Below are 16,171 nucleotides of genomic sequence, written 5' to 3' on the forward strand. Positions count from 1 at the left end.
CAGTATTGACATAAGTAAAAGTGCATGAGTGTATACATATTATCAGCAGAAACTATACAATATAACGGCGAGTAGACAGCCAAATGAAGTGAACATGAGTGTAGGGATCATTTGTAAATTTGACATGTGCAGAACAGATTACAGTATGGAGAGACAGATATTATCATGATGACAGTTCTCTGCTTGAAAGAGGTGAGCTGTTGTATGCAGTAGTTTGTTTTCTGGGTTTGTGTCTCTTAAATGACAGCTTCTGTGTATTTACAGCACGTTTGGGTTGAATGGAAATCTTTTGGGCAGCTGCAGGACTTTTATACCAAATTCACAATAAAGACAAAAAGGCAACAACATTTTAATCAGGAGTTTTATTGCATGATGTGCCATATTGCATTTATAAACAATGAAGACTTAAAAACAAAACAAACATCGTACAGTTCATATCAGGAAGCCAGAAAAGTTGGTCTGATAATAAAATTAACTCTTATTTCTAATATATCATTACACAGATTAAAGTTTTATTAGATTTAATTTGACACTGTAATAATCAGTGAAACTGTAGCAGGTACATCAAATCATCCACTTCTAAATTCATGAAATAAAAAGACTAACAAAAAGTTGTTAACACATATTCAAGAATAACAAAAAGCTGAATTATTGCAGAAGTTGATGTCTTGCTGAAAGAATGGTAGAAACAAATAACGGTTATGTCGCGCCCCATGTACAGCGATTACATTCCTAAGCAGCAGTTGTGGGACTGAATCTGACCTCGGCCTTTTGCTGCATGTCATCCCCCCACTCTCTCCTCCCATTTCCTGTCTCTCTTCAGCTGTCCTATCTAATAAAGGCGAAAAGGCCCAAAAAAGAAACGATTAACACGAAAAACCCAACACCCCCCACCTTCACCCATTTCCCACAATTAATCAAAAGGAAAACTGTCACTAATATGACATCTGTATGTATGAAACTCACAACAAACATCTAAACACACCACTCAAAGAGAGCAGAAATAACAACCTGACAAAAAGGTTGAGACTAAATCAGTACCATTGATTCACTTTTCAATCCCACAGTTAACCACAGTGCTCAGCTTCCAGGTTCTAAATGTCAAAAGTTTGCTGGCTACTTCAGGGAGAAAATAATAAATATTTGTTCTGGTATCTGTTTTATTTGATTCTGATTTTAATTTTAAGCCACATGTACGCTCCATCACAAAAACAGCATTTGATCATTTAAAGAACATTTCCAAAGTGAGGCAGTTTCTCTCTCTGAGCAATACCGATTTCATAACTAGAAGTAATGCTCTCATTTCTGGTCTACCAAAGAATAAAGTAAATCAGCTGCAGTTAATTCAAAACGCGGCAGCACGAGTGCTAACAAAGACCTGAAGGAGAGCACACAATACACCAATTTTAAAATCTTTACACAGGCTGCCTGTGAGGTTTCATATTAATTTTTAAGTTCTTTTAACTGTCTATAAGGCAATCTTTACCCTCTTATTATCTCAACTATATTTTTGTTAATCTTTTCAGTTTTAACTTAACTTTTTTTATTCCTATTGGTGTGCATTAGTCTCTACTTCTCTACTTCTAAATCCATTTTTATTTCTACCCTGTTTTGTCACTAGTTTATGTTTATTTTTCAGTCGCTGTAAAGCACTTTGACTTTGTATGAAAGGTGCTATATGAATAAAGCTTGATTGATTGATTGATTGATATCCAGAAGCCTCGTTTGACTTTTCAGTGTTCCCTGTGGGATCCTCAGTGGTTAAACAGGCCTCAGCTGTTTCTCTGCATCAGGTAAACCTGAAATATCCACAAGAGAGTTAAACACAAAGGTTGTGATATTCTACTGATAACTTTCATATTACCATTTCATTGTCTACCAGAATGTTAACTTTTAATCATCACTTTTACTTAAACTTACCTGTGCAGATGACGGGCCGGGTTGATCAGCACTAGTGTGAATAGAAGCATTGTTAGCAACTGTTATAAAAAATAAGTGAAGCAATTTCTTACAGTTTAAAATCAGAGCATTATCTACTTTAAAAAAAATGTTTTACCTGACTGGTGATGTTCCTTCATGTGTGTTTTTCTTCAGTGCTTTGTATTTTTTTGTCACGGTCTCAAGCTCCTCTTTGACATCTCAAACACAAAAAGTTAAACTTTAAACTCGGAAGAAAATGTCTTTGCACTTTGGTGTGCACTTTCTGTGTTAAAGCAACAATATTTCAGTTTGGTGCACTTTGGCACCCACAGAAGGTCCCTGAGTGCAACTGTCACCCATGTTACTCCTAACCCTTTCTAGACTCTGTGAATTTGCATAACCACACAGAGACGGCTAACTGGTTTCTATTTATACAGTAACTGAAGGCTTTTGTGTGAACTAGTCTCCAAAAAGCCGTACACACTCTTCATGAGATGACCTTGGCCAACTGCCAAAGTTACATACTGCAGAAAACAGGCGGTCGGGGCAGAGACGTCTTTCTCCCTGTTGAAAGTTCTTCTGCTATTAAATCGACCTTTGACACTTCTGTTTAAAGGTGGAAAAGTCACATCTTGTTGCTTTAACTATGTTGTTCAAGAGCACACTCTAATCTGCATAATGTTCCTGTAACTTCCTCTCACCAGTTATCATCAGTGCTATAAAAATGACAGGATATATCCACATAAACTAGGATTACTTGTGCAATATTTCTTAGACCCAAATAAAAACAGTTTTGATTAGTTCTTCCAACTTCATAGTTTACATCTATCAAGCATTTAATCAGAATCAAACCACTTTGACATGCAAAGTTGTAATCGCTTCACTGGTGTTTTGTCTGTAAACAAATGTACTTGTTAACATTCACTTTACCTGGAACGGATTGATCATCTGTATTGAGTGATAAGTCCATTGACCTCAGAAGTGTTTCCATCAGTATCTTCTGGATGACCTCCTAAATAAGATTTAAAATATTTAACACTGTGTTAACCAGCACACTTTTGTTATGGATTTACTGGATGATACATTAACAGTTTAAATGTATGTTTTTTCTGGGCTGCTCAGAAAGCAGAAACGTCTTAAATAGAAAAAAAGCTTTTGTGTGTTTGTTTTCATTTTTTATAAAAAGTTGCTTTTTTGTAAAACCGCAGTCACAAAAACTATCTTGAGAATGATGTACATTCTATTTCAATGAAGAAAAGACTTGATGTGAATAATAATATAGAATCATACACAAAGATTGAGATGTGCAACACAACCTGTTTTACTATATAACAATCATATAAGGTATTGTATGTTGAATTATGAACCATTACAAACCATTAGTTCTGCCAGATTTAACATCATCACAGTTTTAGCCTCCTTGAACATGTCGACCTTGGCACGAACATGCTGCTCAATGACGACCCTCATGGCATTCAAGGAGCCTTTGCCTTTACATTGCTGTGCATCTACAGTGAAACAGAAAATGGTTTTAAATGCACATTAATTACATGTATTTGATTAAGTGTCAGGTTTCATATGCCAACATCTTCTTTCTTACCTTCATAGCACTTCTGCATGTTTTCCTCGATTGAAGTCGTCAGGCTGCTGTAGATTTCTTTCTTTCGCTCCCGGATGGTTTTGTCGAGTTTTGCCTTAATTTTTTCTTCCTACAACAGAAGATTAAAAACAAAAACATGTATATCTGCATCGCTAACATGTACCTTATTGATGGTGTGCTACATAAGAAATGAATATCAACAATAAACGCAAAAAAAAGATCTTTTATTTGGTTTCTTTCTTAAATGTTTTTTCTTCATTAATTACGTTAATCACAAACGTGTTTCAATTGATTTTTTCACCTCGTTCTTGAGTCTCCTTCACTTAACAGCTTAAAACAAAAATGTTGGATAAGATGGTACCATCACAATCTCTTACCTCTGTCCTGAGAAATTCCAGTTGCAGCTGCACACCTTTGTACTTTCTGTACTTTTCAACCAGAGTCCCTGTGCCGAGTGAAAAGGAACTGATGGCCCCGTTGAATGGTTCACATTTTGATTCATTTCTGAAACATGTTAACAAGTAAATCTTTCATTGATCAAATATTGACAAAGTTAAATTTAGAAATTTCATTTAGATACTTGTATTCAATTATGTTAATTACTTTAAATAACCATTGCACACATTATTATATTATTATTATAATCGCCATTTGAAGAGGTATTATCTTTTCCTCATTTAGTACGTTCTTACGGGAAGGTCTTTCTAAATTCCTCATCAATGCTCTCCATCAGCTTTGAAGCTAATTTCTCATTGAGGTTGTATTGTTTCCCTTTTTTTGGTTTGTAGACACCATTGTTTGCAACAATGCCCTTCAATCTCCCGTATAAAGCGCTTCCTTTTATTCTTTTCTGAAACAAAAACAAACATTTCCATAAATTACTTTTGAATATCAGGTGAAAAATCGATGGTTTGGATAAAGGAGTAAAATATTCAAATACATACGGGATATAAGAAGGACTTCAAGTCACTTTCCCTTGAACTATTGGATTTTTCAACACCCTCCATGAGGCACTTGTTAAAAGCCCTATAGGACTTTATCATGGGCTCAAAGACTTTATCTAATGCACATTTCAAGTTTTCTTCAAGGTCTTTGCACACATTTGCTTTTACGCCAGCCTGAAACCAAATAGAAAACATTTAATGTTAAAACAATACAACTCTATACTGTATGTTAGGCATAAAATAATGTGTCAAAGTTTTTGAAAAATAGACGGATATCTGGCTCTAAACCACGTGTGAAGTTGCATCCAGATGTGACCCGATCTGGATTTAAAGTTATTTATGGTACAAGCAACAAATGACTCTTAAAGAAAGTAAAACTAAAATGTAAAATAAAGACCATACAAATATCATCACAGACTCAATACTTCAAAGACTATGTTTGGTGTGACATGGCATTGCATTTGTCTAATCACAGCCTATGTTGTCTTATTAAGCCACCATAGACTGTTCATCAGTGGCTTCTGCAGTTTTCTTCTTTCCTTTTATCTGGTTTCCCTCCATTTTGATTGCCCTGATTGTCTTCACCTGTGTTGTTAGTCTCACCTGTGTTTGATTACCCCTGTGTATTTAGTCTCAAAGTTCCTTTCCTCTTGTTGTCAGTTCATTGTCAGGTGTCTAACCTATCTATGTGTTTGTGCTTTGTGCAACCTGCCTTCGTCTCAGTTTTTCTCATTGTGATTTGTTTTGCCTTTTGTGGATTTTCTTTGGACATTTAATAAAGTAAGTTTTTATTCTGCCTTTTTGTTTTATTTATTTTTGTTAGACTGCTATTGGGTCCTCTACCTTTTTTTTTTTGTTGGAATTTTAAGACTTGATGCATCCTTTCAGAATAAAAATTTCCACCATAGCCTAATTTAAATTGGTTTACAGATTGAATATCATAAATTCACAGCTTTATTCTTGTAAATGTACAACTCCAATCTCGATATTTTAGAAAAAAAAGAACTTTAACCAAGTCTACAATGTGCAATTTCTTTTCTCCTGTGTTGCTCTTTTAGTACCATCTGTTTTCGCTTTGTGGAGTTTACACTCCTACAAGCTACAGTATGGTGTTTGAGCTCTTAGCCTACGGTGAAAGTTGTGGTGTAAAGACCCTCGTCCCTTGAGTCGTGCTGCCCACCTGCTCTGCTCACTTGTTGACTTTAATTGTAGATTCTTTCTTCCAAACCAGCACTCCAACAGCTGTATTTACTGAACTGTTTACCACCGTATGCTTTGAATGCACCATCATGACCTCATGATGGAGAAAATATGTGAAGTGGTGGTGCTATGTTCCTAACCACAGCTTACATTAATGAATGGCAGCAAATTTTTAAATGCGTCATGTCGCATGCTGTGTGTGATGTTGAGGGCAGCACTCACTGTACTGACGGTGCATGCCTCAATATTTTATACTGGGATATCTATCACATTGGTATATATGACGTGGTGAATTTTTTTGAAGTTTTCATGTAACCTTCAACACTTAAAGCCACACCCCTGCCAGGAAGTGACACTACATCCCTGTCCCTCACGGCTGCATATTAAGCAGCTATATCCCATTAGTTTGAAATAAGTGTGGTCCAATGTTTAAAAATCAGTGTGTAACTTTAAAATGGTCACTACTGAACACATAATCTCTTCAATTAAGTAAACTTTTTTGGGTTATATGTAAAATATTATATTTTTATGGGTGTACAACTTTTCAAATATGATTTTGTTTGCCATGTGCTTGATAGCATTCTGTAGTTCTGCTGCTGCAGCAGAGGAGAGAGAAGTGGCGCTGGAGAAAATTGATGCAGACGTCAGCATGTTAGTTCAAATATTGTATATTCAATTAAAAGGCCAATCAATCAGACTTGTATTATTGCAGGTAAAAACTGGTGTTGAACCTAACATTTATTTTCATTTAGGTTAGTTTTGGATATTTTAGAAAACTTTTTTTGAGGAGTTTATATAGGGATAAGAAACATACACAATTTAAAAATATTTAGAGTGGTCCTAATACTGGATTTTAAGGTACCTTTTTGGCTCAGATTGTGATTATTGGCTGCCAAAACTAAACCTAAATGCAGTTAAAGTGTTATTTGATCTTACCACGTCTCCACAGCTGGCACCTTGAATAAGGGAAAGGATCCCATACGCTCCTGACACATACTTCAGTGTGACTGAGTGAAAGTCATTCAGTTCTTGCAGAAATTCCTGAAGTTTGGGGACTTCTATAAAAACCATACAATATAGAGCTTACATGATTACATCCAGAGAAACTTCTCACATGTAACAGATTTTCTTTTATTCACAAAGTTATGCATGGCCTTCACCTACCAGTTTCATCTGGTCCAAGCCTTTTCTCCTGAAGGAACTCTTTGGAGCTCACTGTGAACACTTTGAAACAGTCACCACTGAAATGTGTCTGAAAAAATAATGAATACGTTTAGGGTGGTATTGCATTGAAAAGACATCTTCATTTTAGATTTTCTGACATTTCAAAACTCACCTGAACCCCCTTTAGTTTCCCAAATTCTCTCTTCACTTCCTCCTTGGCCCGGATGTTCCTCTTAAATATGGCAGCACGAACGCCAGCTACTGAACTGTAAGAAGAGATCAGTATCAAGCTGAACCTCATACATTATCTGAAGCCTTGAAAATTCAATCTCCAACATCTTTAATATGACGTGGTTTTCTTTCCTCTCAGGATAAAAGTTTAAAAAATGACATATATGAACAAAGTACACATAGTTTAAATATATATAATAAATACATCGCAGTAGACCCTGATACTCGTCAGCGTCTTCCTCTATGGATAAAAATCACTTACAGATCATCAGAGTCTTCGATAACATCAGACTTGGTGCAGATGAAGTGAATGTGCTGACACTGTCCACCATTTCCCATAAGGCTGCTGGCACTCTTCAGAATCTCCCATGGTTCTTTCTCTGATGCTGCTCTGTTAATGTCCGTCACGATCCACACAGTGGAACAGCTTTGAACCACCTACAAGGATGAAATCCAAGTTAATCATGAATATCAGTCAATATCAAAGAAAGGTTATGCAATTAATACAGCAATGTATTTCAATGGAGTCAATATCAGTGCTTTGTAATAAAATAATGTTAAACTTAAAACAATATAAACAAAGTGATGCATTTTAATGTTTTACCCCTTTCCACATTTTATCTCTGCCCTTGTTGCGGTCCCCATTTCCAGGTAGATCCACAAGTGTGACATTCTGGAGAAGGTCATTATTTGGCACCCTGATTGTCACACACTTCACCAGGGGCCAAAACCATTTCTTTATGCTTTTAGCCATTCCATACTTTGATCTGCTTCTTGTGTATTTGACAAGTTCTGCAGACAACTTTTTAGCCTGACAAAAGAAAAATAAGATTAAGGATTTACAGTTACACAGACCATCTATGAAGGTAACGTGACAGGACTTTGCTGTTAAGGGAACATTTGATATAGAGCTGCAGACATTGAGGATCAAGTCCATTCTCTCTTTAAATCCATTTTTAGGTACTGAATTTACCATAACATTTTCTAAACTACCCCAAAATTAAACCAAACTTGAACGACCAGGAAGTATGTAAATTGCAGACATCACTTTATGTCTGAGATGGAAATGTTATACATTTCAAAACAAGATAGCTTTCTGTTAAGTAATTTTTGGATATGTACTTGTATACCGGAATTAAAATTCTCAGACTTAAAATCTTTAACAAAAAAGGTGAAATGCTGGCTGAAAGCAAACCAGAACTGTACCCACTTTTAAATTGTATCTTAAACCGGTTTATAGCATTTTGTATTGTCATATAGTGCATGTACTTTAATGTATCCTCATATAGTGTTATGGGGTTTTATGTTATTGGATGTTGTACATTTTTACTCTGTTTGTTTACCCAAAGGCCCAATTAGGGACACATGTTGGAAATTAGCAATATACTCTTTATGTAGCACATCAGTTTCATGTATTGAAACTGTTAAATTGCATTGACCCCATTACATATATAAATTCAAATTCAAATATAAATGATACTGTAGATTTATTCTCTTTCTTACTGATTCACAGGTCAAGGTTTTCTTCGTAGAAACAATAAATTCTGGGATTTCTCTGAAATGTTTGTCGTTCATGAGATGTTCCACAGAAGGGTTTTTTTCCCATTCTTCTCCATACAGCGCTGACAGCATTTCAACAGCGTCATTGTAATCATCGACATCTTCCTCTTTGCAGTCTTCATCATTCAGGATGAATGTTAACAAGTACCACAACTCCTGCTTCAATTCCTAAAAAAGAAAATAATCATCCTTTAACTAATCGAACGAATCAAATACTGTAAATGGATGAAGCAATGCATTCAACATCTTTTTAAAGACTAGGGATTAAAGGATACATTATGTTTATCTTATTTTACCTCTTTTGTGATGAATTCAATCTCTGCCTCATAGTTCTGGTTCTGCTTGTTAGCCTCCACCTTAATGATGACTGTTGTACAAGCACTGACACTTCCTGAGGGCAAGAGATCCTTCTCTCCGACGACAGCATTTATCAAAGAGCTTTTTCCAGCCCCTGTTCTTCCAAAGACACCAACCAGCTCCCTCTTTTCTGTCTCCAAATCACAGATTTTTTCCCTGTTATACAACAGTTCAAATCCGTGAATTCATATGAAAGATATTACAATAAAGGTGTCAAGTGTTAAGCTTTAATCCTTCTCATTAAATCCTTTTATTATTCATTAAATCATAACGGAGTACCATATACATTTACTATTTACTAATCCTATTCACACACATTCACAGAAGTTGATGCAAGGGTTTAGTTTCTTGCCCAAGGATGCTTCGACATACAACTGCAGGAGCTAGAAAACAAAACTACGACCTTGTTAAGAGACGACCAACACTACCACTGAGCCACAGCTGCCAATGTTCATTTCATGCAGGAAGTCAAAGCCAGATGTTTACCATCTAAGGGAAATAAGTTATTGATTTTGTTTCCTTCACAAAACTTTAGAAAAGTGGTTAGTGCGCGCCCCCCATATATGGAGACTATGGTCCTTCAAGCGGGCGGCCCGGGTTCGTATCCCACCTGTGGCTCCTTTCCCGCATGTCATTCTCCACTCTCTCTCTTTCTCTCTCTCTCTCTCTCTCTCCCTGATTTCCAACTCTATCCATCATCCTATCTCTCCATCAAAGTCACAAAAAGCCGAAAAAATAAATCTTAATCTTATTTGTCAACAAAGAAGACCATTTAACAAAATGAGTCAAGTCAATAGTGAATCTTTTTTTTCACTTGTAAAACGTCATTGTAAAATACAGATATGAGAATAGTCAGAACAGGAGAATATAAAAAGCACAATCCATTCAGTTGTTAAAGGATAGACTGTAGCTCTAGAAGATGCAATAAATAATAATAATAATAATAATAATAATAACTTTATTTATATACCATGAAATACCTTGTTCTGGGCTTGTAAGAATCCGAAATGGAACAATGATCCAAAATGTTACAAAAAATGTAATAAAACCCTAAATTGTAATAACTGGTTGATAATGTGACAAGATGCTGGGCCCAAAACGTCCTAAGTTATTACATGAAGCAGGCAAAATAATTTTCTCCTAATAGTGTAATCATTTTATTACATCATAGAGTGAGTCAATCATTTATGGATTAAAGAGCATATTGCTTCAATGTAGAGTTTAGTACACAAATGCCCCCCACCCCCCATATATTAATTGGTGTGTGTATATATAAATACTCGGACAACTCCACCGCCCAGGTATTGTGTCATTCTGTGGGAAACACTGAGATATATAAACTAATGGTTCAAACTTTTAGAACAGACCCATTCAGCAGTTAAAGTCCAGTGAATGAGCTGAAATTGAACAAAGGTAAGAGGTAAACTCACCAGAGCTTAAAGAAAAAGTATAGGTGAACAAATATGTCAAGATTGTGTAAATGTCAGAGTTCTCCAAAAGGCTTTTTTTCAGGGAACAAATGGTCTCACAACTTGCAGCTTTTCAGCAGAAATGGAAGTATATATATATATATATATATATATATATATATATATATATATATATACTATTTTCTTATATTATTTATTAAACCACCTGTCATAAAAATGAAAAAACTAATATTTTACAAATTTTTCAAAAACTTGTTGAAAACCAATAATGATATTGTTTATTTGTCAAATAAATTGAAACAACTAAATAGTCCTTTTTAACATATAATAACCAAAAAACTTCATATTTAGTATGGCCTCCTTTGACCTTGATAACTGCTTGTCTCTTTTGTTATTGAGTTCCAAATAGCTTCTAGCTATTCCCACAAACTTGCTTTAGATGAAACTTTTGTGCGATCAATCTTTGAATCTACTAAATCCAAAATTTGTTCAATAGGATTCATATCCGGACTTTGACCTAGCCAGTCCATCAGTTCCACTACTCCAGATCCCCTTTTCTTTGTCAAATAGTCTCTGCACAGCTTTGAAGTATGCTTGGGGTCATTGTCTTGTTGGTATATGAACCATCCTGATTGCCTGGACCTGTTTTATTTTTGTCAAAAATCAAATAGTCACAAATCTCTTTTGGACCCATAAGCAAATATGAAATATCTTTTTTCTTACTCTAGAAAAGCATTGAGCTTTGTTTTTTCTCCGTGTAGTATTTTGTCATGAACACATGCCATGATGTTTCTCACTTCAGACAGCATGACTTTTTCTGTTGGAGAAAAGAAAAGACAAAGAAACAAGTGTATTAATTAGGTATTAATTAGGTACCATGTTAAACAAAATCCTTTCTCTTAAATGTCAATTAAGGATAATTTAGAGTGTCATCAAAGCAGCAACCGCAGGTGTTGAAAAAATAAGCTATTATAGTGAAAAGAAACAGCAGTAAACATGTGTACTGCATGGTACAAAGAATTATTTGGCATCCATAGAAAAGCCCCAACACTGTGCCTGACCACACCTTGTTTATAGACTAACATGCCCATGTTAGTCTTGTTATTCAGGTTTGTGTGTGTACATTTGTTAGTCAAACAGTGTGAGTGCTGGGCATGAAAATACAAACTTCATTTGGCAGAAACTACTATAGACACTTGTGCTGCCCTGTGAGCTGCTCAGGCCAAATGAGAGGCCCGAAGTTTAAGTCCATGGTTAATTTATGAAGTAATGGAAGCATTGATATCGTCTCTATGGCATGTTGCTAAGAGACACCTAAGGTTTAATATGAAGTCATGACACATACATGCTGGTGAGTACTTTGATCTGTTGGTTGTAATAGTTCTCAGCGTAACATAAATACCTGAATATGTGGAGTCCCGTCGTCGTTTCTTAGTTGGTGATAGACATCCGCTGGACTCCCGCTGAGGCTCAGACTTTCTTTTTCCTTATTTTTCATTAAAAATCAAAAACAGCTTTTTGCCTCTTACAATATTAAAACATACAAATAGATGATTTGTCAGAACAAGACATTATTACTACAAAAACAGATCACCATAAATCATACATAAGATACTTTAGACCTTACCTTTATCTCTTGTGTTACTGTTGGCCAAAACCTAAAGATGAAATATGCATTTGACTCATTGAAACAGATATCATCCAAGCTATGATGAGTGTGACTAAACCTCTGGAAGTGGAGTCAACCATTGATTCAGTCAAATATGATGGTGATTTTTCTCAGGACACATCAGTAATTCTATTGCACATTGATGATTAAAAGAGGTACAAGTATAATAACAGTATCCCTGGAAAATGTATTTTATCCTTACCTGAGCAGAATCAGCAGTTTCTTCATGTTCCTGTTGACAACGTCAAGAAAATAATCACTCTCAGAACAAAGCAATGGAACATTTTAGCAGACATTTAAAATAATTATGGCCTGACTGTAATATATACACAACACGAAATGAAAGAAAATGCACTGCACTCAAAAGACAAGAAAATTAATTAATGACCTGATTTGTTGCATTTTTCTCCCCCTAATGTCAAAGGGAAAAGATGAATTTGAGAGATTCCAGTAAATACTATTTTAGTCATTCTTTCATCATACAATTACTAATAATTGATAGTCATTCTCCACGTGAGAATGTATTAAACCTAAGACATTGAGGCGTATTACCTTCAGAGACTTGAGCCTCTTCTTGAATTTTGCCCTTGGTCCAACTTTCGTGATCAAGTCTTTGATGTCATCTTTATCGAGAAGGTAAAAACTTTCCTCATCAATACCTTGAACTGTTGTTAGGAAAACAATTCAGAATAATCTTTGTCAAGCAAAACCAAACATTGTTTAAAATGATGAAATTATGTCAAGTTGGCATTGTAGAGCCATATTACAGCACCTTTTCTGTTTCTATTAGCATATGATTGAATGTTTCAGTATTGGTGGGAAATTGCCTGTGACAAACAAAAAGAATGGTAATACTTCACCTTGAAAATTTCCTATCCAATCGCTGAGACCCCATTCAGTTAATTTTGTTTTAACAAAATCATCCATGACGGGAAACAGCAACTGTAAGGTAATCACATAATAATATTTAAATCTATTGTAACAACTTCACATATTGCAGAAGTTTTTATGAATTAAATGTAATTAGACAAAGATAAGGAGTTATGAACAGATAATAGCAGGTGCAAGGAAAGGACCCCAGCAAGTATTTGGGAAATATCAGTCAGGTCAAAGCTTCCACCCATAGATTATATCACCATTTTAATGCATCAGAGGTTGCCGCTTGCTTCCACCTCAAATAACCATTTTGACTTACAGTCCCTGGCTCATTAACAAAATGTACATTTGTATTTGTAGTGCTATCATCTGTAAATCAGTGACTAATGCAGGCATTATTCTTTTTCATCACTTCTTAGATCAAAGTCACAACAGCTCTAAAGCCCCGTTTCCACCGAACGTTTTCCATGAAGCCTATCTACTACTTTTTCAAAAGCACCTCATGGTGACGTCTTAAATGGCACAACAAAACATCCCTCCATAGTTGTTTCAGTTGTAAAAGTGCTGAAAATTAACTCTTTTCTCGGGAAATTTACTCAAGTTTAACAACCAAGCTTATTCGCATACAATCTATACCTTTACATTATGGAGGAGATGTCGTGTAATAAGTCAATAAAAAAACGATTTAGCTATTTAAAATAGATAACCAGAAGCTCTTACTGAAACTGATTATGAAGGACCTTTTTAAGTTATACAGAAACATATAGTACTATACAAAATCAAATCAAAGATAATAAGTTCAATCAAACAGAGTTAGTAAAACCAGTTACATCTCTGTTTCTTTCTTATCTTATGTAACACTGCTTTACTTACAATTCCTTTGGAGTCCTTTGTTGACAATGATGAAAGCTAAAATGGGAAAAGTCAAAAATCTCCACAGATGGCTGTATCAAAACTCCCAGCTGATAAGGAAAAAAAAAACAAACAAAAAAAAAAAAACAATCTCAAGCAGTCATTAAACCTCCACCACCTCAGTCTTGGTAAATACACTAGAGGTTACGTGACCTGATACTTAAATCATGACTAATGTTCCTCTTCCTGTAAATGAAAGCGATGTTTCATTCAAGGTTCTTTAAGTTCACAAGCCCTCTGTGTCTGCTCCGCCTTCATGCCATTGGCACTTTCACTTTCTATTTTTCACAATTACATGCTAAAAGTTGATCAAACATTTTTTAATCAACTTATTTTCATCTTTTCATTTCTCATAGAACATTTTAGAAATAATTAAACACGGAACCCACACTCAGATGTGTTGTCCCTGATGTCAAAATCCCAGTCAGACTCACTTTAATATCCGTTTCTATAATATTGATGTTATTCTAGTCTTTCAATGATACAACTTCCCTATCTAAACAAAACTCTCTGTTCCTAGTTGTCTCTCTTACTCTCTCCATTAAATAAACAGTTCTACAGGCCTGGAGCACTTCGGTTAAAGGCTGAACTGGTGTCTGGTATTTTAAAAACCTGATGTAATTTAAAATCTTGTTTTTTTCTGGACATTATACAATAATTTTCATTGTTTTATGTTTAATGTAAATTATTTTTGATTGATGTCTTTTATGGCTGCAGCATGGTTGAAGAGCCCAACACAAATTTTTCTATCGGTGAGACAAAGTTTACCGATCGATAAAGTTAATCTTGATTTTTATTTTGACCTCCAAAAACCGGATAAACCTGTAAACTTGGTGACTCAGGTCTAAAGTTTTTTGTTCTGGAATGCTCTTATAATTATAATATGCTCTTATATTATATTCACGTGTCCTCAGTTGATCTTTAAATGTCACTCATAAACAGGTTCTATATGAGAGTCTTTAATTGCTGTAATAGACTTCTGTGCTGTTAATGACCACACCTTTATGTCCACAAAGGCAGAGCATCAGTTTCTGCCTCAGTTGATGTGTGGTAAGACAGGCAACACAACTACTGAGTTGGGGTTATTGAAGATCTCACACGCGGGCACCAATTATGTTGGGGTTATGATGTGGTAAATGTGGCCATTAAATTAATAATTCTGATTCATTCATTTTGAACGTAAATTAACAAAAGTATTCATCTGAATTAATAATGGAGCACTCCCTTGGAATCAGGGAATTATAAACAAATAATCCAATTAAATGCTCCACCAGCTATTTCCTGACTGCGCGCCAAAACTCTTCAAAAACGTGCCGTAAAAGCAGGGAAGATTATGGATGTCCTTGGATGCAGCAATGCCAGGACATGAGAGACGGACGTGTCCTCGGATTTAGGAAGTCAGTCACATGAAACGAGGACCAATGGGAGACCACAGCTTGTATAGCGCGGGACTCCCTGCTGTCATCCCCCCGATCTTCTCCAATAAGGGAATTTAGTCCAGGTTCCCCCATTGCGTCACACCTAGGTGTGAGGTGCTCCAGGGAAATGCTGGGAATCTGTTTGTTTGCAGGGCCTTTGTTCATTATCCTTCCAAAGTACTAAGATCAGGCTCCTGTATGGAGCTACAGGCCTGAGTCTGTCCAGCACATGGCTGGTCCCATCAATTGTATAGAACAAAGAATGTCATCATAAGCTAAAGCAAAGGGTAATAGCCACTCTGATTTGCATAGAAAATGATTCATCAATCAATGGAAAAAATTGTAATACTTCACATTTGTGTGTGAGTACTAATATATTCCTTGTTCTAGGTATCAACAGCAGTTTACTAACTATAGTACACACCCAAAAGTCAAACTCATGCTATAAGAGTGCTACAACAAAACTTAAGGCATATAATGTGAGCTACCTTCTACACGCAGGGTGTTTTACTGCTGTAGGTTTGTGTGTGAGCTGACTTTAACCTTTGTTTCACTGATTCAATTCATAGGGGACACCACTTTGCACTGCATGAGTGAAATGTTTGTCACAAAGAACATAATTAAAAGAGAAAGTTTTGAGATCTGCAGGCGTAGGAAACAGCCGGGCTATGACAAACACATCGCTACCCGACCCCTTACCCCCTGGGACCGATGGCACAACTAACAGACAAAAGTCAGCGAACACACACACATCAATTGTTCACGTGCTGTGTCATGACAAAATCCTGACATGACAAAAAGACTGTGGCTTCAATTTTTTTTTTAAATTTGAAGCCACAGTCAAATTAAACAACGTTTTGTGCAAAACCAACAGTGAGAACAACAGACAA

General features: G+C 35.7%; 2 protein-coding genes across 2 annotated transcripts in view; both read right to left on the reverse strand.

Annotated features, from left to right (window-relative positions):
- The window catches only part of LOC136183047 (nuclear GTPase SLIP-GC-like), a 68,775-nt gene that overhangs the window by 16,511 nt on the left and 36,093 nt on the right, over positions 1-16,171 (reverse strand). The window lies entirely within an intron of this gene.
- On the reverse strand, positions 1,773-11,926 carry LOC110003505 (nuclear GTPase SLIP-GC-like). The gene is made up of 18 exons (XM_065964745.1): positions 11,809-11,926; positions 11,130-11,223; positions 8,916-9,132; positions 8,563-8,787; positions 7,664-7,870; positions 7,322-7,497; positions 7,001-7,094; positions 6,829-6,916; positions 6,601-6,722; positions 4,465-4,638; positions 4,213-4,370; positions 3,898-4,024; positions 3,521-3,629; positions 3,298-3,428; positions 2,851-2,932; positions 2,057-2,138; positions 1,921-1,951; positions 1,773-1,799 (listed from the first exon to the last, which is right to left on the reverse strand). The coding sequence occupies exons 2-18, from the start codon at positions 11,213-11,215 to the stop codon at positions 1,773-1,775; spliced, it is 2,136 nt and encodes a 711-aa protein (XP_065820817.1). The 5' UTR covers positions 11,216-11,223; positions 11,809-11,926.

Source organism: Labrus bergylta, chromosome 16, assembly GCF_963930695.1.
Source record: "Labrus bergylta chromosome 16, fLabBer1.1, whole genome shotgun sequence".
NCBI lineage: Eukaryota > Metazoa > Chordata > Actinopteri > Labriformes > Labridae > Labrus > Labrus bergylta.

Coding starts and splice junctions, on each gene's coding strand:
- LOC110003505 (XM_065964745.1), bottom strand. CDS start 11,215: ATGCTGTCTGAAGTGAGAAACATCATGGCATGTGTTCATGACAAAATA. Junction 3,630..3,897: donor TGGAATTTCTCAGGACAGAG/GTAAGAGATTGT, acceptor CTTCTGTTGTAG/GAAGAAAAAATTAAGGCAAA. Junction 3,429..3,520: donor CATGCAGAAGTGCTATGAAG/GTAAGAAAGAAG, acceptor GTTTCACTGTAG/ATGCACAGCAATGTAAAGGC.